The 23310-nt window shown below is 39.8% G+C and overlaps 1 protein-coding gene across 1 annotated transcript; it reads right to left on the bottom strand.

Annotated features, from left to right (window-relative positions):
• Window positions 1–132: 132 nt before the first annotated feature.
• On the bottom strand, window positions 133–7894 carry NMUR2 (neuromedin U receptor 2). Its single transcript, XM_014947858.1, has 4 exons — window positions 7175–7894; window positions 2133–2217; window positions 1864–1989; window positions 133–866 (listed from the first exon to the last, which is right to left on the bottom strand). The coding sequence occupies exons 1-4, from the start codon at window positions 7892–7894 to the stop codon at window positions 607–609; spliced, it is 1191 nt and encodes a 396-aa protein (XP_014803344.1). The 3' UTR covers window positions 133–606.
• Between the last annotated feature and the right edge of the window lie 15416 nt (window positions 7895–23310).

Below are 23310 nucleotides of genomic sequence, written 5' to 3'. Positions count from 1 at the left end.
GCTCAGAAAGCAAAAGTTTCCTTTTCATAATTACTGGCTCCCTGGTTCCTCTGGCCCAGAAATAGCTATTGCTGGTGTCTGATGTTTTTCAACCCAAGTGAAAGCTGCTCTTGTTCATGCCTACTTGCTCAGGTTGCCAGGAGAGGCTTGCAAAAGCTGCACCTCAAGAAGATCATAGGGGAGAGAAGTGAGACTGGCTTGCTGGAAGGTAGAAGTGAGTAGACAACGCTTGTGCAGCAGGTTGCCCCATTTGAAACTAAGTAAACTGACATTTAGGCTGGTGCACAAAAAGCCATTCGGTAACATTTGGATAAGCCTTGTCTCCCTCCTGTGCTGGTGGCATTGGCAGCGTGTCTCATTTTTGCAAAGCAGCTCCTTGCTAGCATCGTTGGCAGCCGGTAAACTGAGATTTCCAGCCCTCCTATTAACTTGAGAATAGTACAATGCTTCTCAACCATCTGCTATTTACAGTCTCCTCCTTCATTCATTCAACAAGACACATCTGTGAGCTCTTCTTGCTGAAATCAGTCTTTTAGGAGAGTCTCTCCTCCTTTCTTAAAGTCATTTTCTTTCACTTCTCTCTCACCTGGACCACAACAAGGAAAGTCACAGACCAGTAGAGAGCTGAGAACTGCTGACAGATGTCCTGTGGGTGCCAGGGAGACTTGTATCTTCAGCAGAGTCCACAAGATTGTGGTCCTCAACCACAAAGATGCTCTGTTGTGCAGGAACCTTGCTAGTGGGATGTTTAGGAGCCCAGTGCTTGCAGCAAGGAGAAATCACACTGAGGAAAGCCATCCTGAAGCGCTGGGACAACAGATTGTAAATGATGGGGTTCACAGCAGAGCTCAGATAGAAGAAAACACCTAGGACAACAAAGGTGAGGGAAAGGAGAGAGAGACCTCATTTGTGTGTGAAAAGATGTCAGAAGAGGAAAAACTCTTTGTTTCCTACACTGCTCCACCTAACTTGGATGCAAGGGTGGAGGCAGCAACACCAGAGCTCTGCCTGCTGCCTTCCTGGCATAGACAGAGGGATGTCTCACCAAGGCGAGCTCTGGAACTGCAGCACAGGGGGAAAGGAAAGTGGGAGAGAGTATTAACTGGAGCTCACTAGCTCCAGCTGTTCAGGAACCAGCTCTCTCTTAAGCTGTACTGACCTGCCTCCAGCACTGCCCTCATCCCCACAGCAGGATTTGCACAGCTGGTGCTCCCATCAAAGCTCTCAGAGGATAACTTCCAGCTGAGGGGAGCTAATTTCTTACAACACACCAGGACAATTGCATGAGATTGCATCAGTCTGAGCTGCCTAGCAGCCACATTCACTGTTTTCCCATGGTAGACTGAAAATAAGATTCCTCCTTAAAAAAGGCTTCATTTTATGGTTGGCAGGGTTATAAACATTTGGTTATATCACCCAATTCTGAGCAGTGTGTAAGTCTTTTGCCTTGCCATTTGGTAAGGTTTCCGGTTTCTCTGAGAGACCCTCTGGAGAATGAGTCTGTTGCTGCTTATTCATTAAAAGGAGATGAATGACAGTAGCCTTAATTTCTGAGCATTTCCAAGAAGGAAAAGTAGCTAGTAATGACGAATGATATCCTTTTTTGTTCTGTTTTGTTTTTTCTATTCTTTATGAATATTCAGAAAACTGTATTGGACAATATGCCTAAATCTTGAAAGCTGCAGAAACTTGCATGCAGTTTTTATTTAAGGCACAATTCTCATCGCTCTTTACCAAACCCCAAGAAGGTTTTCTATGCGTGTCTCATGTCACCTACATGAAATATATAGTCATTTATTAAGTAAACCACTCGCAAATACTTTTTTTGCCAATCCCCTTACAAGTGGAAGAAGAAAGCTTTACCTGACACCACATGAATTAAGTTGAATATATTAGCCAGAGGCTCAGTCCATTCCACAACAAAGCTGAAGAAGAGTCGATCTATATGGAATGGAGCCCAGCAGATAGCAAAAACCATCACAAGGACAACTAGCATGGAGAAAGGGGAGAAGAAAAACAGGTCTGTTACGGAGAATACTGTTGTATTTGCTGAATTTTCTTGATACCCTTCAGGACCTGGTCACCCTCTTGTTCATGGTCAATACAAGACAGAAGAAACTGTCACTACTTACACAACATCTTGGTGACTGATTTCCTGGATGGTCTCTGAACATTCACAGCCATTTCCTCCACTTCCAAAGATTTATCTCCTTTCAACTGGCAAAAGGAGGGAAACCGAAGAAGAGCTTAGACAGGAGATAACATCCCCACCAGACATAGCCTCTTTGATATTTTGATAGCTGTAGTTTAAGAAGTCAAAATTTGAGGTAAGTCAGGACTCACTGAAAAAAATCTACATTTAAATTTCAGTTTTAGTCTAGGGAAACATTGAAAACTTTAGGTTCAAAACAATCTGCAGATTTTATCCGTCTGGGACTGCATATTTACAGCAAATTTGTATTTATTTCGGTTCCCCACTTGTCCTTTCTCAATAAGTCAATATTTGGTTCACAGTTTGTGTTCAATTTCAACACTATTTTGCTAGGCATTATTTTATTTTCTAACAAAATATTGTTTGATTGTTTGTTTGTTTTCCTAAAAAGGTTCCCCACAATTAAGCACAAACCAATGATCCAAAAAATACCCAGAGAGGCCTCAGTGAAACACAGCTGTAATCACTGGAAAAATTCCTGTAGAATTCAAGGCAGCTCGTTTCGTGCCCTGAGTGTTTGGACTAATTGATATTCAATCCATCTAATGAACAAAACCCATATATGTTCTCTTGCAGACAGCCGATGTGCCTGATATTCACAGATTGAGCCACATACTGCTCAAGGCTTTTTTTTTTTCCTTTCACAAGTAGTTTTTCCTGGACTTCTAAATAATGACATAAAGGATAATAATCTGATCCTCCCTGAAATGCTTCCCCAATATGCTTATGGTGAGAGCATTGGTGCTTCGCTGATGAAAAAAAAAAAACAGGGTTAGATAATCAGGACAATTGCTTTGATTATAAAAGTAATCATCTATGGAGAGTGCATAATTGGACCCAGCTTCCTGAAGTGGGAACTTCTGATTAGCCAACAGATTTGGAGTGATACTTTTTACAACCGAAACTGGAAAAAACCCTTTTAATTGCATGGGAAAGAATATCAGGAATGAGGGAAAATTTGGGGAATCAATTTGGATTTGTAAAAATCTTATGAAAACATGCTAGTTGTGCCATTTTCTTTTGTCTTTTACACTGTGACTTTTCTTCCAGATTTCTGATTAACAATACTTTTCTGTAAGGATGATCGAATGAGACCTTCTTTCAATGTTCTATTTATGCATAAAACCCATAAAAGGGAAACACATGTAAATCGAATTATATTCAATTATAGTGCAATTCAGCCTCCCACATTTTACATAATTCCCTTTGTAACTTTTAGTCATAGCCACAGCTGCTTAAGGAAGATGTAACACCTCTAGCAATAGATGTCTGCTCAGATTGATTAAAATCCCTAGTTTCCCTTCAGTGGTTTTCAGTTTCAACAGTAATCTATTCCAGGCATATTCCGAAGCCTCAGAGAATGCAGTGCTCTGGTGCTGTAATAAACTAGAAACACATGTATATTTTTCACCTTCCTCCCGTCATTTTGATGATGCTATAAGGTTCCTCTTTAGCCTCAAGTGATAATAAATGGGGGTGTAACTAGTAAGAATAACTCAGCAGTTGCAATTTAATAAAACAATGAGTTATGACAAAGGGTAAGAAAAAAAAAAAAGAAAGGAGATCATGGTGAAGGTTGTAACTTGAGTTCATGCCAATGGTTTGACAGAGGGAGAACTCCAGCCAAGGTAGTGGTTACTTTTACATCACTGTGGATGTATGAGGTTATGTAGGGGTGCCTGGAGATGAATGTTACCTATTCACTACAAGAGAATTAAAAGTGTCTGGAGCAAGAAGCTGAAAATTGGATTTACTCCCCACATCTTTATTAGCTACAGCATTTCATACCAGAAATCAAAAGGCAGAGTGAAATTAGGGCTTCACCCATCCCCAGGCAAACCTAGTGAAGCCACTCAGCCAAAGCCGGTGAACCTTTTTCTGTAAGTTTCTTGGCCTGACACAAGTGGTGATCAAAATTTCTCTCCAGCTGATGGAAAAAATGGATTTTTAAAAACCACATGACTTGTGCTAAAGCATGCAATTCTTGAGTGATTTGGCTGAAGCAGTTCTCACCCATCTGCTGAACTGCAGCCTGGGTGTCCTCGTTGCTCACTCCCATTACAAAAGACAATTTGTTAGTGGGTGCAAAGTTTGCAGGACAACCTCCATGGAGAGAGGACAGACCCTTCCAGAGTGTGCTGGTCTCTGCAGAAATTAGCCAGCCAGCCAACTATCCACAGACAATATTGGTTTTAACAACTTAGGAAGCAAAATAGATTCTGATGAAAAAATCTGGACCAGCTGTAAATTGGCAAGAATAAGTTGTCCTGATTCAAAGATAGTTGAAATCAAAATCATCAGTGTGTCCAATGTGTTACTGATGAGAAAAGACTAAAGAAAAGACTAAAAGAAATGTTGGACTCTTAAGAGAAAAATCATCCCCAGTGAGGTTAATGTCATTCCATCTGATCATCTAGATCCCCTCATAGATGCCTGAAGTAGGTGGGATAAATAGGTCTCTGGACTCTCCATTCTCTTCATTCATTACCAAAAATCCTAGTTAAACAGAATCTGACTTTTAAATAGCCAGTGATAGCCACCTATCCCGGTGTCTTTTAGAGATCAGTTTGAAGAAAATAGACAGGGACCCTGTGCTGAATCCTGCTGCAATGCAGACTTCTTCCCAAGAAACGCCACCCCATCTCTATCTCTGCAGGGACAACCTTCCACAAGAAGCCATTTTCTCCCTCTCCTCTTCCTCCTCAGCTTTTTGGCTATAGGTTGCAATCAGTAGCCCAACAGCTGAACTGGGTTTAAAGAAGAGTCTGACTGATTTAGGGATTGGTCCTAAAGGCACCTGTGATGAAGACCTCATGAAAGAGGCAGCAGGGAGATTCCACAATCATATAAAATGAGACTGCAGTGTAATCATCAGTGGTCTCTTCTTTACACTGATGATGGAACTCTCTATTGACCATATCATTGTAGTATTCAACCATCAAAACTTAAAAGCTATATCCCAGTAGATCGTGAGATAATTGGCCATGAGGTAATCAACATGAAGGCTCTGCTGGCCATGAATTTCCTAGTGAGAAAGAAATGTTTTTTTCCTTTTTGCAAGGAATAAAATTAAAAATGAACTCAGCTACCATATGACCAATGTTTGCTGCCCTCTCACAGCTGCTTAACATGTCACATGTGCTTCCTTCTGTATTGCATCCCCAGGCTCTCCTGAACACTGGCAAAGCCTGAAGGAGAAACTTTGGCAAGGAAATGCCTTTCCACAAAACCTGGACTTGGAAAGTCTATGCTCCTGTTTGTTGAATTTGAGCTGTTGTACAGCCTTTGGATCAACTCTGAGCTTTTCCACTACAGTCTACGAGCAATACACGGCACTCAGGAGACTCTGGAGTGTTGCTGAAGCTTCATAAATTTCATCCTCTGTGAGTATATTAAAAATGTCTTCTCTTGGAAAATTATATATACACAGCATTCTTCTATCATTTCTGTTGAAAAAATGAATCTATCTTGCATAGTGCTATTTAGAGTGCAATGCAGATATACCCAGGATGGGTGGTGATCAAATTTTGGAAGGCTGAGTTGGGTATTCAGAAAAGCAGATACAGAAACAATGAACATTGCAGCCCTTTGGAAAGACAGCTTGAACATATCTGTGAATACACAGAAGTCCCAGGGATGCAGCCCTCTTCTGGTACCTGCCTTCTCTTCTGGGATGGGGATTAGGAATATCTGCTGCCACAAACAGACGCTACTGCAATCTACAAGACTTCCTTTCATTAGTTTGAGGGTTTCTCTTTCTTCTTTGAACTGCTGTATTTTCAGCTTTTTTTCCTCCCTCCAGGTCTTATTTTGCAAAATTTTCAGTGAAACTATTTAAAGATCTCACAACAGCTGCTGGGCTGTGGGGATAATTTAACCCATTTGTTACTTCAAAGATCTACTGTGTGCTATGGATTTCTGGCAGTTAATCCTTGTGGCTTTTCCTGGATAAGGAAAAAGTACCTCTGCATAGTTTTGAATAACAGCAAATATCAGACAGCAAAACAAAACGACATATACACCAGCACGGACTTGATTGAATTTCTTGTACGTTATTCAGTAAATTCACTCGTCTCTACTAGTGTATTGCATCCCTTTCTTGCTATATGATCAGACACAGACTTTTAAACTTCCAAGTTATATTCAGTGCAATGAGATAGGATTTACATTTTCAAAATACAAGTAACGTATGATAAGAACAGTTATTGATTCTCTATGATTAGCACTGCATTTCAGTGCTGTGCTACATAGCTTTATAATACTGCAATACTGATTGTTTTATCTACGTATTTAAGTGATGAATACTTTGTAAAACTAGTCTCACTTTCTGTACAGAGAATGAATACGAACTCTAAAATAGCCTTAATCGATGGTGAAACTATGCCCTAGTTATATAAAGAAATGATTGCCAAATTTGCTATCTGCAGCAAATTCATTTCAGTTTATGACATCTTTGTGAGTTTTAACAACTGACTATTATCACCACTTGCAGGGAAGAAGACAATAAAGTAATGTCATGGAAATTCCAAAGTCACAAGAAGAGGGAAAACAAATAATACACAAGATTCAATCACTAACCTGCTCCTTTTTAGTCTTTTCACATTTTGCTTTTGGTCTATTTCCTTCTAGTCCCCACTGCAAAGGTGCAAATCTCTGAGAGGCTGGAATCAATCTACAGACTTGGATGTTTAAGTAACATTCAAATGTGAGCAGCAGTGATGGTAAGTTTTTTTAAAAAGATGGTGGTAAATTATTTCCCAACATAACTATATTCATTTAAGAATGGGATTACACCAAAGAAGGAGCTGGATCCACTGTTTTCAGAGGTTTGAAATACTTTTACTTTGTGGGGGGGAAAACAGATGGTGAAGAAAAAGGTGAAATCACTTAAAAGACATATACAGACACAAACACACAAGAACAAGCTAAGGAAACACGGAGCACAGTTGGAGTAAGACTTACTCTTAGCCCCATCAGATAGTACAGCACACTGATTACCCCCATGGGCAGCACATAGAAGAGAAAGGAAGTAATCTGGACAATGCAGTTGTAGATCCACATGGGCATGACCACAGTGCAGGTAGCAGAGCCAGGGACCAGGGTGCCATTGGGGAAATACTGCAGCATGATGCCATGGGTGCCTGTGTTGGGGAGGGCGAAGAGGACAGAGAGGACCCAGAGCACCACGATTGTCCTCAGGGCACGCTTGCGAGTGCTCTCCAGCTTGGCACGGAAAGGATGGAGGATGGCAATGTATCTCTCCACGCTGACTGTGGTCACACTGAGGATGGAGGCAAAACACACCGTCTCAAAGAGTGCCGTCTTGAAATAGCAGCCAATGGGCCCAAACAAGAAGGGATAGTTGCTCCACATCTCATAGACTTCCAGTGGCATCCCAAAAAGCAGCACAAGCAGGTCTGAGACGGCGAGGCTGAAGAGATAGTAGTTGGTCGGGGTCTTCATGTTCCGGTGCTTGAGGATTACCAGGCAAACTAAGAAGTTGCCTACCACCCCAACAACAAAGATCAGGGTATACACCAAAGCCATGGGCAAGAACAGATGGCTCCGTCTGGGCCCACATAGGAAAGCTAAGTAATCCTCAGTGCTGTTCAAGTACCTTCTGAAACGTTCTTCATGTAGAGCAAAGTGATTAAACCAGGAGATATTGCTGATCCAGGCCATTACTGGATCTTCTGAAATGTTTCACAACCGCAATTCTGTCTTCTTTAAGTTTCTCTGTGCTAGTTTGCTCACTTTGTGCAGAGAGAGTAAGAGGAGGGGGGAGTTGTCTTGCCAGACCTAGATGCACAAAGCCACCGAGAGATGCGAGTGAGTGTGTTTGCCTGGCTTCGGTTAAGGTTTTGCTGTTGTAACAGCTGTTCCCCTGCAAGGAGTCCCTCAGCCAGAAAGCCCCTCCTTTCACACATATTCATTGGCTCGCTAAGTGCATTAGATTATAGAGTAAGAAAAGAGGTTCCAGCTACTTGTATCAGCTCCCGTAGCTGATGCATTTACTAAATCAGAAACGTGGGATTTAGAGAGCTGGGAATCTGAAGGATAGGATGTGAGACTGACTGCAAAATGTTTGTATTTGTCAGAGGGTGGGAAACCAGGCAAGAACCCCCACCAGACTCAATCCAAAAAGATCTTACAAAATTATATTGATGCTACATCCAGTTATGAGCCACAAGCAAGTTAAAAAAAAAAAAAAATCTGGCACGATTTTATTTTTCAGATCTCTGTTGATTTTTATTTTCTGTTGTCTAGGGCAGCAAGTACTTGGAAACAGAGTTTGATCGGTAGAAAGGCAACCTGTTTTTGTAGTCAGTCATGTGGAATTAGTCTACTACGTTTTAGCCTTTTTTTAACACAGTATTTTTCCAACATAGTATTTTAATTGCTATTCTTGTTGATATAAAAATATTTTCCCACTTTCTTGGTATGCTGGAATCTGACCCCACATTCTTAGATAGCTTTGTTTCAAAAATCTTTCTGAGGACCCTCTTTTTCCAAAGACTTATTTATTGCCTCCAGGACTAAATTTACATGACTTTTTTTTTATAAACTGTTATTTCTTTCTGAATGGCAACCATTCTGCAAACACACTGAGTCAAAAAAGTGTATCCTGCAAGGATGACAGCTGTGTCAAAATAGACCATTAAGATTCTTAGGAATGCTTAAATTTCTCTAAAACAAAAAAGCTTCAAAGTGCATGGATGTAATCTTCTGAGATTTAGAAAAAGTTTAGCTGTTTGGAATCCAAAAGGTGTAAAAGCTGAGGGCTAGTTTAGGGAATCTTGACAGTTTGTGCAATTTGTCTGCACAGTACTTCTGAATGGCAACCATTCTGCAAACACACTGAGTCAAAAAAGTGTATCCTGCAAGGATGACAGCTGTGTCAAAATAGACCATTAAGATTCTTAGGAATGCTTAAATTTCTCTAAAACAAAAAAGCTTCAAAGTGCATGGATGTAATCTTCTGAGATTTAGAAAAAGTTTAGCTGTTTGGAATCCAAAAGGTGTAAAAGCTGAGGGCTAGTTTAGGGAATCTTGACAGTTTGTGCAATTTGTCTGCACAGTACCTCTCACTAGCTCTCACTTTTGAGTACCTTCCCTGTCCCTTCCTTGAAACCATGTAAACTTTTTACATCCTCAAGGCAAGGAGCTCCGTGGGTCTACTATCCATGTGTGAAGAACCACCTTCTTTTCTCTGTTTTACCCTTTAGCTGAGTCTCCCTGGCTACTAACCTAAGACTGCATATTTTTTTACCATCCAGGAGCAAAAGAACAGCCCTTTTAGCTGGTGTCTCCTCCAAAATCTTGACGAAAGCAATTTTTCCAAGGAAGATGCACACTACTCCACTCTAAGTGGCTAGACAGTGACCTGATCCCACACAAAACCTGTTTTCTGACTCTTAAGAATTGAGGCTATCTTAGATCGTGTATTCTTTACTCCTTTAACTTCTGGTTTGGCAGTGGTTCAATAATCTTGGAAGAAAAAAATATTTTAATAAGCACAGACTGCCTCCAAAATAGCAGCAGCAGGTAAAGGACCGAGGTTTGGTCCCACAGAGGCATAGTCAGTGAGTGGAGCCTGAGAATTGCTGTGCATTCATTTGAAATGTTAGAGGCATCACAGGAACCACAACAACCATACTAAAAGAGAGAAGCATATCTCTTGTGACAACTCCTGGATGTGCTAAAATTGTCTCGCACATAAACTCTCTCCAGCAGAAAGACCCTACTCATTTATTTTAGCATTGCACCGAGGTATTTCGTTCAGCAGATTGAAAGGTTTTATTGGATTGGTGAGCAACAAGTGTGCTCTTTTGACCTATTTCTCCCTTCATTAAAGATTCATTTTAAAGTGATTCCTTGCATTTTAACAGTGTTGAAAGAATATGAATTTGATTTTGAACTGCTGTTGGTGAAAGAGTAGGAACAGAGGAATCAGTAGTAGGGAACAGGACTGACTGTTTCAGAGCACAGTAAAAAATAAATATTTGAGAACTTGTGCAAGACTAAACACTTTCTGTACCTCTGCTTAACTTTGGGGGCTTTTTTTTGTTTTGTTTTTTTCCCTTAATCTCTCAGCAATACTTCATTTCTTTCCATCTCTTCTTCCCTCCCCAGTAAGTTCCACCGCTCTTTATACTTCTTCATAACTGAGGTGAGTAAACACTTCTCTAGTAGCTACCAAATTGCTCTTCATTTTTCTTCTTACACATTAACTTCTGTGAAGAAACTGAAAAGGAAACTTGAGGTCTGTTCAGCTTGAACTCAATCTTACAGAAAAGGAAGCCAAGATGGATTGAGTTATTTACTAAAAAAACCTAACAGGGCAGCCATACCTGTCATGATCTCTGTGAGAGGAGAGCAATGGGCTGTAGAAACACATTAGTCCCTTGTATGTGCTAGGACCAGCTGTGTCTACTTCCACTTGTTCTCCCTCCTCCATCCTTTCTGATTCTGCTGGGCTTGGGTGCTGAAAAACTGTACGAATAGAAGCACAGAAGAAAATCAGGTCTATTTGTCTAGCAGGTCACCCCCAGAACCATGTCACTATGACCACGATTAAGTGGCAGATGGAAAGGACAAGGAGAGTGGAAAACATATTTCAGCTCATTTCTTGAAGCTTTATTCACTGTTCTTTATTATATCTGTCTCAGTAAGGATAGAAGAGTGTATCTAACAAAAGGCGAGCTCTCACTCTGTGTGACTGGAAATATTTTATTTTTACAACTGAGACAGAAAATAAAAACAGATTTTCCTTTAAAAAGTAATATTAAAGCATTTAGTATTTTTCATTATAAAGCACATTTCATTGGTGCTTGCTGCAATACACTCAAAGGAAGATGGAGTTCTGCATGCTGGCCTTAAAATTGTGCAGTTTTATGTTATAGTAATGTAACTAATGTACTGCAATGTACGCTATGTAATGCATATTAATGTAGTGAAATATTTGGCAACTTTAACCCAGAAAAAGTTTTTTGGCTAAGTGTCACTACTGGTCAGAGTGTGGCATTATCTCCCTAGGCTCTGACTATGTCCTCTTGCTGGTGGTATCTCTTGTACAACATGTACATTGTGGAATCTTTCCCTTAGCCAACATGATGTGCTACAGCACATTTTGTGTTCCACTGAGAGCAGCAAAGTGCACATTTAAGAAGAGGTAAACTCAAGTGTCTTCACGTTTCCCGAAGCACTTGAAAGAGCAACAATTATCAACTATGTATTAGGTCAGTTAAGTGGAGAATAATTTTATATTTAGGGAAAATTGGACACATTCGTCAAAAGAGACAGAGAACAGTGGAGGTAATCCAGAATATAAAAAATGCATAAATCCTCCACTGGACACACTTAGGGCCAGATGTACTTTGAAGAACTATGGGCAGTTATGATGTTCTGCTCTGAATACTTCCTCATCTCAGAATGTAGGATTTTATTAATGCAAAACAGGCTTCTTTTGATATTTATATCTATGCAGTGAGACAAAGAGCCTTCGCATCCAGCTTTATATGCTCTGGTTGTGGAACTGTAAGAACTATGGCTGTGCTAATGCCATGGCGTGCCACACTAATTAATTCTGTTGATTAGCTGAGAAATAATACTGCCCTGGCATGTCCACTTTGCATTGAGGACTTGAGCTGACATCTCTGAGAAGCCCTGCGTGGGATGTTGCTCAGGGTTTGCAAGAAAATGCAGTAATGCTTAAAGTCCACTCAACTTTCAAAAGACATCCTGCTTCACTGAAAGGGACAGAAGAGGTATTGGGTTTGCCATAATCCTTGGCAAGCGGGTGCACTAATTTTTATCTTCAGCTGTTACAACCCAGTCTTTCATTTCTAATTTCTGATTTGCATTTGCAGCCATCAGATTCTGATTTTTCAGTGGTTTCACCCTTCCTCCAATTTGTAGATACTGAAGGTAGGTGCAAAATCCTTTAGAAATTCTGAGGGGACTGCTATCCAGCATGTCTGAGCTTGCTTTCACTACTCCTTTCATGGAGCCTTTCAGAGCTGGCCACGGAGCCACACCAGTGTCTGAATTGCAGGTTCAAACTCACTGTTTTAATCCTTTGAGAACCTGGCAGTACTAAGTATCTCTTGGGATGCAAAGAAGAGGATGCAAATAAGAGGGCGCAGAGCCGTTAAGCAGAAATTAGAGATTTTTTTAGAATTAGACATTTTTTTCTCCTTTGAAGGGCTTGTTAGGTTCACTATAGTAGCTGGAATGTGAGTCCTTGTTTTTCTAAGTATATTCAGTATAACATTCAACATGTCATCAAGTGCATAGATACGTTTTGTATATTTCTCTCCCTCCAGGCTGGAGGAGTGAGCTGCACTATAATAACAGCTGGATCTGCGGTAACCTTTCCATGCCTTATTGTAAGTCATTTTGCAATTATCTAGGCTCTTTGTAGACAGCTTTTCCATGGCTGTGCATGACTTCTGAAGTCCCCAGGATATCAATCAACACATATAAGAAGTGGATTTCATGACTACTGTACAAAATACCAAGGAGGGCACCCCTCTGCCTGGAGCAGCTGGCAATCTACAGACAGTGCAGACACAGGCCACTTCAAGGCATTTTGCCTAACTTTGGTCATTAAAACCAACAAATGAGTCTATGCAGATTTTTCAGCTCCTACTTTAGTCAATAATGGAAAGAGGAACATCCAGAAAGGGATTTGTCCTAAACCATAGGACAAGGTAAGAGATATGAAATGCAGGAGCTTATTTTTTCCTGTTGTCTGCAAAGGGAAAGTGGGTAATAAGGTTTAACAGTAAGCTTGTTGAACAGCTGAGGTGAATTTAGACCTCAGTTTTGTGTAGCCTTATCTATCCTCCTGTCAGGACCAGTCTTTAGAGGGAGCCATGTCCAGGGGTTGTCACTGAGAAGCTGTTGGGGCAGCTGAAAACAGCCAGAGAGCCAGCCTGCAGGTGAAGAATGAAGAGAGTACAGTGCTACAAATCACTCCTAGTTCTTTTTTATCTAGCAGGTACCTACTGGCATGGCTTTCATTGGTGGATTCCTTGGCTCGTGTTGATTCCGGAAACTAGTAGGAATGATGTCCTTCCTTTTTAGTAAGCATTTTGTCTGTTGTTTGTGTGTTTGTGCTTGTGCTTTGAAGAGGCAGGCAGGGATGTGGCTCAGGCTTGAGATTCAGGGGAGCAGTGAATAGAGCTGAAAAAGAACTTTGATGTAGGAAATCTTGTCATACTGAATATGCCCATTGTGACAAAGTGACTCAAGATTTACATGGGGGAAGGTGAAAGGATTGTCATGGCAGAAAATATATTGAAGTTGCAAGCACGGTACAGAATGAGTCAGATTGTCTGAGTCAGGAGGGATCTGGTACTGCAGGACTCGGATTTACGCAGGAAGAATCAGATTGTTCAGCATCTCTCTACGGTTCTTGGCATCTTATTACAGTAGTGCTACTCCACTGAAGTTTCTTCATCTTCCTGTGGTGTATATGTTTCTTGGGAGAGCTCAACTCACTTGATTGTCTGACCCAAAAGAGACTTAACTACTTTCCCTGGCTTGACTCATCAGTATTATTTTTCAACTCACAGCCATTTGGCTTCTGTTCTGCACCTTGGGATTTGGGCAAGGATTTTTCTCCACAGGAAATAACCCATCCATATCATAGAGTCTGCCTAGTGCCTGCATATGTATTAGACATATTCACTGATGAGACAGAAGGAATCACAGTGACAAGTCTTAACATATTCACAGAAGGGCAGTGATGCATTGTGTTATTGGAGATGGTAGAAAGTTACCAATTTTTTACAGAACTGAATCTGTCAGTGAAAATGATAAATGGGACACATGAAATTTATATAGCAAATATCATACGTAAAGCTAACAATAAGAGAAATGTTAAGAAAAACCCTTTTCTGAACATTTATTTCTTTAAGCGTTGGTGTGGAGATAAGTTTGCTGTAAGAATAATGAAGTTTATTTGAAAAGTTCTGCTTCTATTGGAAAACTGTATACACTCTCTCTTTCCCCCAGAAAGGCAGCGATGTGTTAGTTTATACTCTGTGGAATAGTTCACAGTTGCTTGTATATGCAATTTAAGAAACTGGAAATTAGACAGAAATTTTCCCTTTTTTTCTAATTTCAGAAAAGGCTTGTTTAAATTATTTATGCAGGTTTAAATTTTCTTGGCTCCAGTAAAAGTATTATGCTACTGCTCATAAGGGCAACTGTTTGGTAAAAACATTTGTCAAGAGTTTCCATTCCCTCCTGTCTCAGTTACTGTTTAGATTGCTTTGTAAGTTGGATTACAGTGATCACTTGTCTTTGTGTCACATTGAGAATCAATTCTATTTGACTCGGAATTAATGAAACCACCTTTATGAAGAAGGATGTGCATAATTTGGAACATTAATATGCTGGCAGATGATGTTCTCTTCCTGCTCTTTTCCCCATTAGACTATCCCCAGGAGTCATATCTTGGTTTAGTTAAACGCAGCGAGGGATGGTACTGATCTTTTGAATGTCTCCTGCTACAAGGTTAGTGAGAAAAAGAAAACTCTAGACAAAACAGTGATGAAAAAGATACATGCCAGAGGGATAATTTACCATAGTTTTCAAATAACCTAATAGGCCTCAGACATGCAAAGCAAACTGGATCAACTTATTAAGAAGCTTGTTTCAAACTGTGGTGCACACCTCAAAACCATTTTTGTGATTTGCAGCCCACTCAGTAGTGAGATGATCCCAGGCAGAGCTGTAAAATAACCCATCCTTGTCCTCTAGAGTGGAAGAGCAGGACAAGGAGGAGTCCCCACACAATGAGAACAGCTCTCCTGTGCAGGACTACGGTGTGGGGGTTAGGTGGCCTGAGCACCCCTGTGACCTGGCAATTCTCAATTCATTGGCTTTACTATCTCAGTTCTTCTCCAACAGGATTTAGATCAGTCTGCCAGTCTGGGAGCCTTATTCCCTCGCTGAAACTGAAGACGAGTATGAAGCTGAGGAGCTTCCCACACAGACCCCTGCAACCAGTCAAGGTAATGAAGGCTGTGGCCTCTTCATTTCAGATCCAAAAAGATGCTATTTGGACATTTCCTTATACCATGGGCACCAAGGCCATAGCTGCTGCAGTGTATCTCTCTTTATTCTTCCCCAATGTTAATTTGTACAGTGGCTGTACAAATTTGGCTTAGTCCACCTCTCTTTACTGGGAGACCAGTTTAGCATCCAGACTGATAGATATTTTGCCCAGCCAAGACACCTTCATTATCTACTCTTTTGCAAACTGTGATCCACAATTAGATCTGAGCTGACCCAGAACTCCATTGATTTGCTCTGATTGTACTAAATGCTAAACGTACCCTTATTGACGAACATCTGAACATATTCTGCAATACCTTTAATAAAACAAATTTCTGCATCAGAGAGAAATGACTCAAATCTGAGTCAAGTTGTTGTTTCCTCAATATAGCAAGCTTTACTTAAATGGGTAGTAATATTAACTCTGAAATTACATCAGAAATAGATTAGGTAAGGAAAACAGAACTAGAAAGCCTGATGCTTTGTCTTTCAATTCTATTTAAAGACCAATGGCTAAAGATTAATGTTGCTTGAAACAAGAAAAGCTTAATGATGGCTAGCAGGACAGAGGAGGGAAATAAAATGGAGGAGGAGAAGACCTGACAACCTTGAAACAATAACTTGTTAGGAAGATAAATAAAGAAACATTTGGGAATGGAAGTGAAATAGACTAAATGAACTTTAGATGGGGAAATGCACAGAGTACACCAAATGAAAACATACATAAAAGTAAAGACAGAGATGAAGAAGAAGGAAGACAGAAAAAAAGGAAGAAACGAGTTACCTATAAAGAAATAGGATCATAGGATCACAGGCTAATGCAGCCTGGAAGAGACCTCTGGAGGTCTTTAGTCCAACCTCCTGTTTAGAGCACGGTCTGCTGTAGAGTCAGACCATGGGGTGGACCATGGTGTGACATCCTCCAAGGTGCTGCAGAGGCTGCTACGAGGTCCCCTGAAGCCTTCCATTCCCCAGGTGAAACCAGATAATTTCTCTAAGCATCTCTTCATATGGCAAGTGCTTCATCTCCAAACATCTTGGTGACTTCTCCTAAACTTGCTCCAGTTTATCAGTGTCATTCCTGCATTGAGGGAACCAGAATTGGATGCAGTATTCTAGATATGGGATAATGAGTGCTGATCTGGGGGGATAAAGACCTCCCTCAGTGTCCTGGCTATGCTCCTATTAATACATCCTGGGATGCTGCTGGTGCCAGGCGCATGGCTGACTCACGTTCAGATTGTTATTTGCCAACACCCCCAGGTCCTTTTCAATACAGCTGCTCCCCATCCAGCTTTACTTTAGTACGCACTTGTCTGCCTTTCCAGCATTCCTCTGTGTGGAAGCTGTTACCTCTAAAATTTGAGGAATGGCCATTTAGCATTGCTATTTCCAAGAAAACACTCTGTATAAACCTGATTAGTCCCACATTGTTATTCATTATTCTCTTTTCTGCTGTTTGAAATGATTCAATCATTCCAGAAAAGAAAGGAAACCATATCCACATCCCAGATTTATGAGGTGTTGGGAGTCTAAATCTGGTACTCATGAGACATCGAATCTTAGAGGCTGTAAGGAGCTTTGGTTCCTAGCTTTATATTAGCAGTAACAGAAGAGAAAGACTGTAACACAAATTTTCCCAGCACTGAGAATGTCCTGCTTAAATATCTACCTGGCCATTTCTCTGGGGGATGCAATGGATGGTGACTGGATAGTCTGCTCACACTAATAATAGGCTTATAGAAAACATTCAGGATTTTTCTCAAGGTATAAAAGAATTCCAAAGTTAGAACTGAAGTCTTCTAGGCTTCTCACTCCAGGTCTCCCCGATTGCCCTTGCATTGCCACAGTGTTGATCAATAAGTCTCCTAAAACTTCGGGATGTCCTGCAGCTGCCAGACCTTCCAGCATCACTGACAGTGGCCCTGGCCCTTCATTTAATCGGAGATGTTATGACTGCTTTCTTTTGGTTGGCAATCACCACCTTTTGAAATGCACGGTCTTACACAATGCCCGTTTGAACTGAAGTCTCAGAGCTGACATGCAAATGATCTAACACAAAACAGAAGTGAAAGCGAAGATGTGCAGGTAGTACTTTGTGTGTCTCATATTTGCTAATGGTTTTATTGCACCCCTAGAACAGTGAAGATGATCAGTCAGGCTGACAGCACTGTATGTGCCTTCAAGCTAATGGAAAACCAGAGAATTTGCTCGTATTTGTGAAGGTACAAGGTTTAAATGATACCTAGTAGTCAGACAGAAAAGGAGAAGACCCACACTTTACCAGCTAGCTGGAAAAAGGTTTAAACCAGAACACAGGGCAGTAATCTGCACATCTCCAGTCCCTTTTGAGAAACATTTATTCACAGACCAAAAGGAGACTTGCTATGGTGAGTGAGCCCCTCACACTCTGGCTCTGTGCTAAATAGGTACTTTTCAGGTGAAGTGTACAAGCCATGATTTTGTCTTCAAGATGTGAGAATCAAGGCCTATGCATTTTGCCAGTGATTTTTTTTTCAAAAGCATTCTACAGTGCAATGTAGATGGTGCTTCGCAGTCTGAAAAAGGCTGTGCTCACTGGGGAAAAAGCTCATCTTCCTGAGCACATCTACCCTTGCATCACTATAAAAAATGAGATTTTCAAGTGCTTTATAGGTATGAATAGCCCAGTCCTTCGAAGCAAGATTGCCCCTCTCTCCCAGAAAGATACAGAGGAAGTATAAAGTCCTACACAAATTGTAGTGATTTAAATTTTTTGGCATTTGGTCCTGTGCTGTACCAGCAACTCGTTGGAGGAAGATCATAAGGTATTTTTGTCTCTTTCCAGAAGAAATGTTGTCTTCCTTTCCACCCTTTCAGGAGCATTATGCAGATTCTGGTTTGAGAGACATCATGTTTTTCTCTGACAACAACTGAAATAATGTCAAGAGCCCTGGAGTACTTTAAAGCACATTTGAATCTGCTGCATGATATTTTGAAACTTTTTAGATCACTACCAGGTTTTGTACACATTAACTTGAAGGATTTTTCTTCAGACCTTACGTGTATTTGTACGGAAGCGAGTGATTTTTCTAACTGCTCTTGGCATTTTTAGATACAGGTCATTGAAGGTGTTCTCTTACTATATCTTCACATGAAAGAGTGAAAATAGGAAAATATATAGTTGCCATATTGTAGAAAAGAAGCTGACGCATTGTTCTGTTGCAGCTAGACTTCTGAGATCTGAAGTGAACTGTAAGATGAAGTGGGCCCAAAAGACCAGACTGAAAATTAAATATGCTGTTTAATCAAAAAGCTCATTTGAATAGCGCTGTATTTCACTGGAAAGAGGTATTACCTTGAGCATGTAAAAGAACATGCACTGCACTGGTCAAATAGAAAGTGCCTAAATTTGAACTTTAAAGCACATTTGAATCTGCTGCATGATATTTTGAAAATTTTTAGATCACTACCAGGTTTTGTACACATTAACTTGAAGGATTTTTCTTCAGACATTACATGTATTTGTACGGAAGCGAGTGATTTTTCTAACTGCTCTTGGCATTTTTAAATACAGGTCATTGAAGGTGTTCTCTTACTATATCTTCACATGAAAGAGTGAAAATAGGAAAATATATAGTTGCCATCTTGTAGAAAAGAAGCTGATGCATTGTTCTGTTGCAGCTAGACTTATGAGATCTGAAGTGAACTGTAAGATGAAGTGGGCCCAAAAGACCAGACTGAAAATTAAATATGCTGTTTAATCAAAAAGCTCATTTGAATAGCGCTGTATTTCACTGGAAAGAGGTATTACCTTGAGCATGTAAAAGAACATGCACTGCACTGGTCAAATAGAAAGTGCCTAAATTTGAAAAAACTAAATATCATGGAGACATGTGAAAGCACCTCCGGTAGAGCAGAATGAAACAAAACCTACACCCAAATCCAAAGACTGGACAGTTGAACGAGTTTTCAAAACCACATTATTTTCTGACAGTACATACATTAGATCTGGTGAATAGCTGTTTACCCAGATAGCTGGGCAAAAAAATATTGCTTCTGCTTTTCCACTTTAATTTCAAAGATTTGCTACTGAGTTCAGAAGTGTTTTAATCTATGCAGGAACACTCAGAATAAAGAAAGCAACAAAGCCACCTCAAGCAGCTCAGACAAATGGACCAGCATATCACAAAGGTGCAGTAAAGACTGATTTCCTTTCCCCCTCTTGATAGGGAAGGGTCCCCATGTATGGGGCATATGATGCAGCCCATCAGAGCTGTTTTCATTTCTAGCTTCAGCAGAACTAGTATGAGAGCCAACTGGGCACTGTCCCTTTTTTGTGGATAATGGCAATCTGGGTGAATACAAGCCCCAGTTGCTGGCGAACATGTTGCCATGGGTTGCTGCATGCCTGTGTGTATCCTGAGCAGAGTATTTCATCTGTTTTCAATGTGATGAAGACATCTGCTTTTACCTGTTTTGCATTCCTCTGCTCTTCCCTTGCCAAACCTTCCTGGCAGCATGGAAACTCTGCTCCTGAACCTCTCCTTGGACAATTCGTGTTGAACTACTCAGTCCTACCCCTTGTGACTCCATCTTAAGCTCACAAATGGATGTATAGAAGTTCAGTAATGAAATTTGTGGTAGGAATCAAGTCTAGTTATAAGCTTATGGTTAAACCAGCTTTCTTTTGGGAAATAATGTTTTGATGAAAACCTCATGCCTCATGAGATACTACTGATTTTGATGAAATTACTCCCCTCCAGAAAACTTCTGAAAGTAAAATCTTATCTGCTTTGGAAATGTCAAAACAAAGGGTTTAATATCAAAATAGTGTAATGTCTGTTCATTTATATTAGTTTAAATATTTCTATATTATTTTGAGGTCTGTCATAAATATTACTTCATAGGCTTTGTTAAGAATGCATCAAATTACAGTGTGAAATACAGCCAGACATAACATGGCAGTTATGTATTTTCTAAGCTTTTAAAGTAAGTACAATTACTACTGATTAGAGATTGAACTGGAAAAGTAACACTAAGTCTTTCAGAGTATTTCTCATTTAATCAAGAAGACAAGAGCAGCACTGAAAGTATTACCCAGGGAGTAGCTATTTTCAATAACCTGGTGTTAACTTGGATTAATTCTTTTAGTATATATAAAACTATGTTCTTTTATAAAAACTAATGGAATTTTAGACGTTTTTCACCCAGCATTTTTTTTTCAGGATTTCAGCTATTCCTCCTAATAGAGAAAGAAAACAAGGCTTCCAGCATTAGTGTTTCCAATGAGCCCCAAATTTTGACAAACTCTAATCGCCATCAATTTTCTTTTTCTCAGATTGGTGATGTGTGTATGTGACGTCTGAAAAGTTCCCCAGTCACCTTCACAAATAAGAACCGGAGACTTTAGGTAGGCAAGATCGCATTTACATACAGAGCAGACAAGCTTTTAAGGGGCGCATCATCAGACACTTCATTTTCATGCAAAACAGACAAGCTGTGAGGCAAGGCCTCAATTATGCACAGAAGAGAGGGCAGGAAAGGCAGGGCTCGATTCAGAGATAACCTGTTAAATTGTTAACAAGATAAATTAAGGCCATTCTGAACTTCTATATACGTGCACTTTTAAGTGTGTATATTGTCTCTATATAAAGAGTAGCTCTGAAACTGTACATATGGCGAGTTTTTCCTTTCACATGGTTTATCCTAGTTCTAAACTAGGATAAAATAAGTCTTTAAATCTATGAAAAAAATAAGTATATAGATAACTTGACCACTACTGCAAGTCATATAAGTCTAAAATCAGAAAGAAAAAAAAAAACAACCTCATTCTTTTGAGACTTGTTTTTAAAGCTTTTATATTACTCTAAAAAGGTTGAAGTATTGGTGGTGTTTGAAAGCAAATCAATGCCTCTTATTTACTGTCTGCTTTATGTTGCATTTTTAAGTGAGTAAGAAACGCATGAAGTTTTCTGGGGATTTATCTGCCTAGCTTTCGTTGAATACAAATAATCAATTTTAAGGATTTTGGGAATAGCATTTTAAGCACAGCTGTTGCAGAGCTCACAATATCTACTGTTTAAAACTGTGGTCTTAAACTTATTCAGCATGGGAAAAAAAAGCAATACACCTTTATGCTGTGCTAAGACAGGTAAATACAAATACTCTCCCTCTTAATGGAATTTTCCAGCTCAGTGGGATCCTGGATGAAGATCTTTGAATAATTTTGCAGCTTTGTATAAATAATAACTGGGGACATCACACTATCCCAAAGTAGTGACGGAAAGGGAAGAGATGCAGAAGGCATCAAACTTCACTACATAATTTATTCAACCAGTATTTTTTTTCAGTGGAAAGATAACTGTTATCTGAAAATGTCAAGTTGTTGAAGTCAAAACCTTCCCTGTGAATGCACGCATTTTAAACACTTATTAGGAAAATATTTCTCTGCTTCAGAGTGTGTTTCTAAGAAGCACACTGAAGGACTTTGTTCCTTTCCAAGAAATGTCAATAGCCCAGTGCTCTGGGCATTACCCCAGTGTGTGTGACATCAGGTTCAACTCCCCGTTCCTGCACAATTTTGAAATAATTCCAAAGTAACCAAAAATCTGGCACTTAAACTCTTTCTGTGGTGAACAGATTCAGCATCTGATCTGAAGCTGTCGGAGAAGAAGTTTGAGCCTTACCTGGATTCACTGTTGTGCTGAGTGAGCCCCTACTCGTAGCCTAGTACTCACTCATGTGTGCTATGAGCTTTCCTGAGGTAACATTTATATAGTCTTTAAGTAAAAACCGACCCTGAAGTATTCTTGTGGTAGAGGAGGCACTTCTTCTCGAGATCTGAAATTTATTTCAGGAGGTAGCTAAAGTTCAGTGAAATTCTGGTGATATTGCATATCCACCGAGCACGAGCAAATATACAAAACAGAGACATCTTTGAAATTTTTCCAAAGAACAAGTGAAAATCTTTTTTCCTCCTTTCTTCTCCCTTATATGACAAACAAAGGCCATTAACAATGACAAATGAAATGTAAAAACTTCTGTGACTTGCCTAGGGCTGGAAAACGGGTCAGTAATTCAACTTCTATAAGAATGCAATGTTTATGGTTCCCAGCTGCCTCTGCCTCCCTAGATCATATTATTTGTTTCCCTTGTATGCTGAAAATGCCCTTAAGTATAAAGAGGAACTTTTAAAAACCACATGTGATTACATAATGACAAAAATGGGATTGTTTGGAATAATTTTGAAATGACTAACTGAGCCACAGATAAAAATTATCGCCTAATTTTGTTGATAGAGTGTAGTAGTTCAGAAATATACCTTCAGCAATGAAACCGCTGCAGCCTGAAAAGGGAAAATGTAAACATTTCTGCAAAGCTAAAGTTAGGCAGTTTAAAGAAAATACAAATGCAACAGCATCTAACTTAAACCTGATTTACACACAAGCTAAAATGTTACATGCATTAATTATTTTTTTTCATATTTAGAAATATATTGTAGTAATTTTACTTGGAAATTTATTTCAAGCAATGAAATATTGTATTAATACCTGGTATCTATATATAATTCAGCACAGCTTCTCCCATTTTTATAAACAATCATCATCACAGCTTGAATGTAACAGGAAAATAAAAGCCCAATTCATGAAAATATATTTGCACATGCTTCAAGACGCTTACATCAAAGTCAGGCTCATATTTAAGACCCTTTTGGGGACCATGTCTTTTCTATGTATAGTTCAGAATGCAGATTTCTAGAAGGAGAAAGAGAAGTCTAACAAGAGAAGCCCAGCAGAATGAAGGTGATAAAAACCCAAACTTCTGCAGACCGATTTGTTTTTGCCTCTAACTATATTCAGGAGCTGATTACTCCTGCTTTTCCTCTGACAGGAGTGACAAGTACCTTGTTTTAATGAGTGTATTTACCTCCTTATTATAGCAAAAATGACCAAAAAAACCCACCCCAAAATGAAAACCAAACAGGACTGCATTTATGAAAAATCACAAATTACTTAGCAGCGTTCTTGAAATGTTAGCCGCAGGACTGC

Source organism: Calidris pugnax, unplaced genomic scaffold (genome assembly GCF_001431845.1).
Source record: "Calidris pugnax isolate Ruff unplaced genomic scaffold, ASM143184v1 scaffold27, whole genome shotgun sequence".
Lineage (NCBI taxonomy): Eukaryota > Metazoa > Chordata > Aves > Charadriiformes > Scolopacidae > Calidris > Calidris pugnax.
This window is presented reverse-complemented; position numbering and strand designations above follow the sequence as displayed.

Coding starts and splice junctions, on each gene's coding strand:
- NMUR2 (XM_014947858.1), bottom strand. CDS start 7,894: ATGGCCTGGATCAGCAATATCTCCTGGTTTAATCACTTTGCTCTACAT. Junction 2,218..7,174: donor ACTATCTGATGGGGCTAAGA/GTAAGTCTTACT, acceptor TCCTTTTGCCAG/TTGAAAGGAGATAAATCTTT. Junction 1,990..2,132: donor ATCAGTCACCAAGATGTTGT/GTAAGTAGTGAC, acceptor TCTCCATGCTAG/TTGTCCTTGTGATGGTTTTT.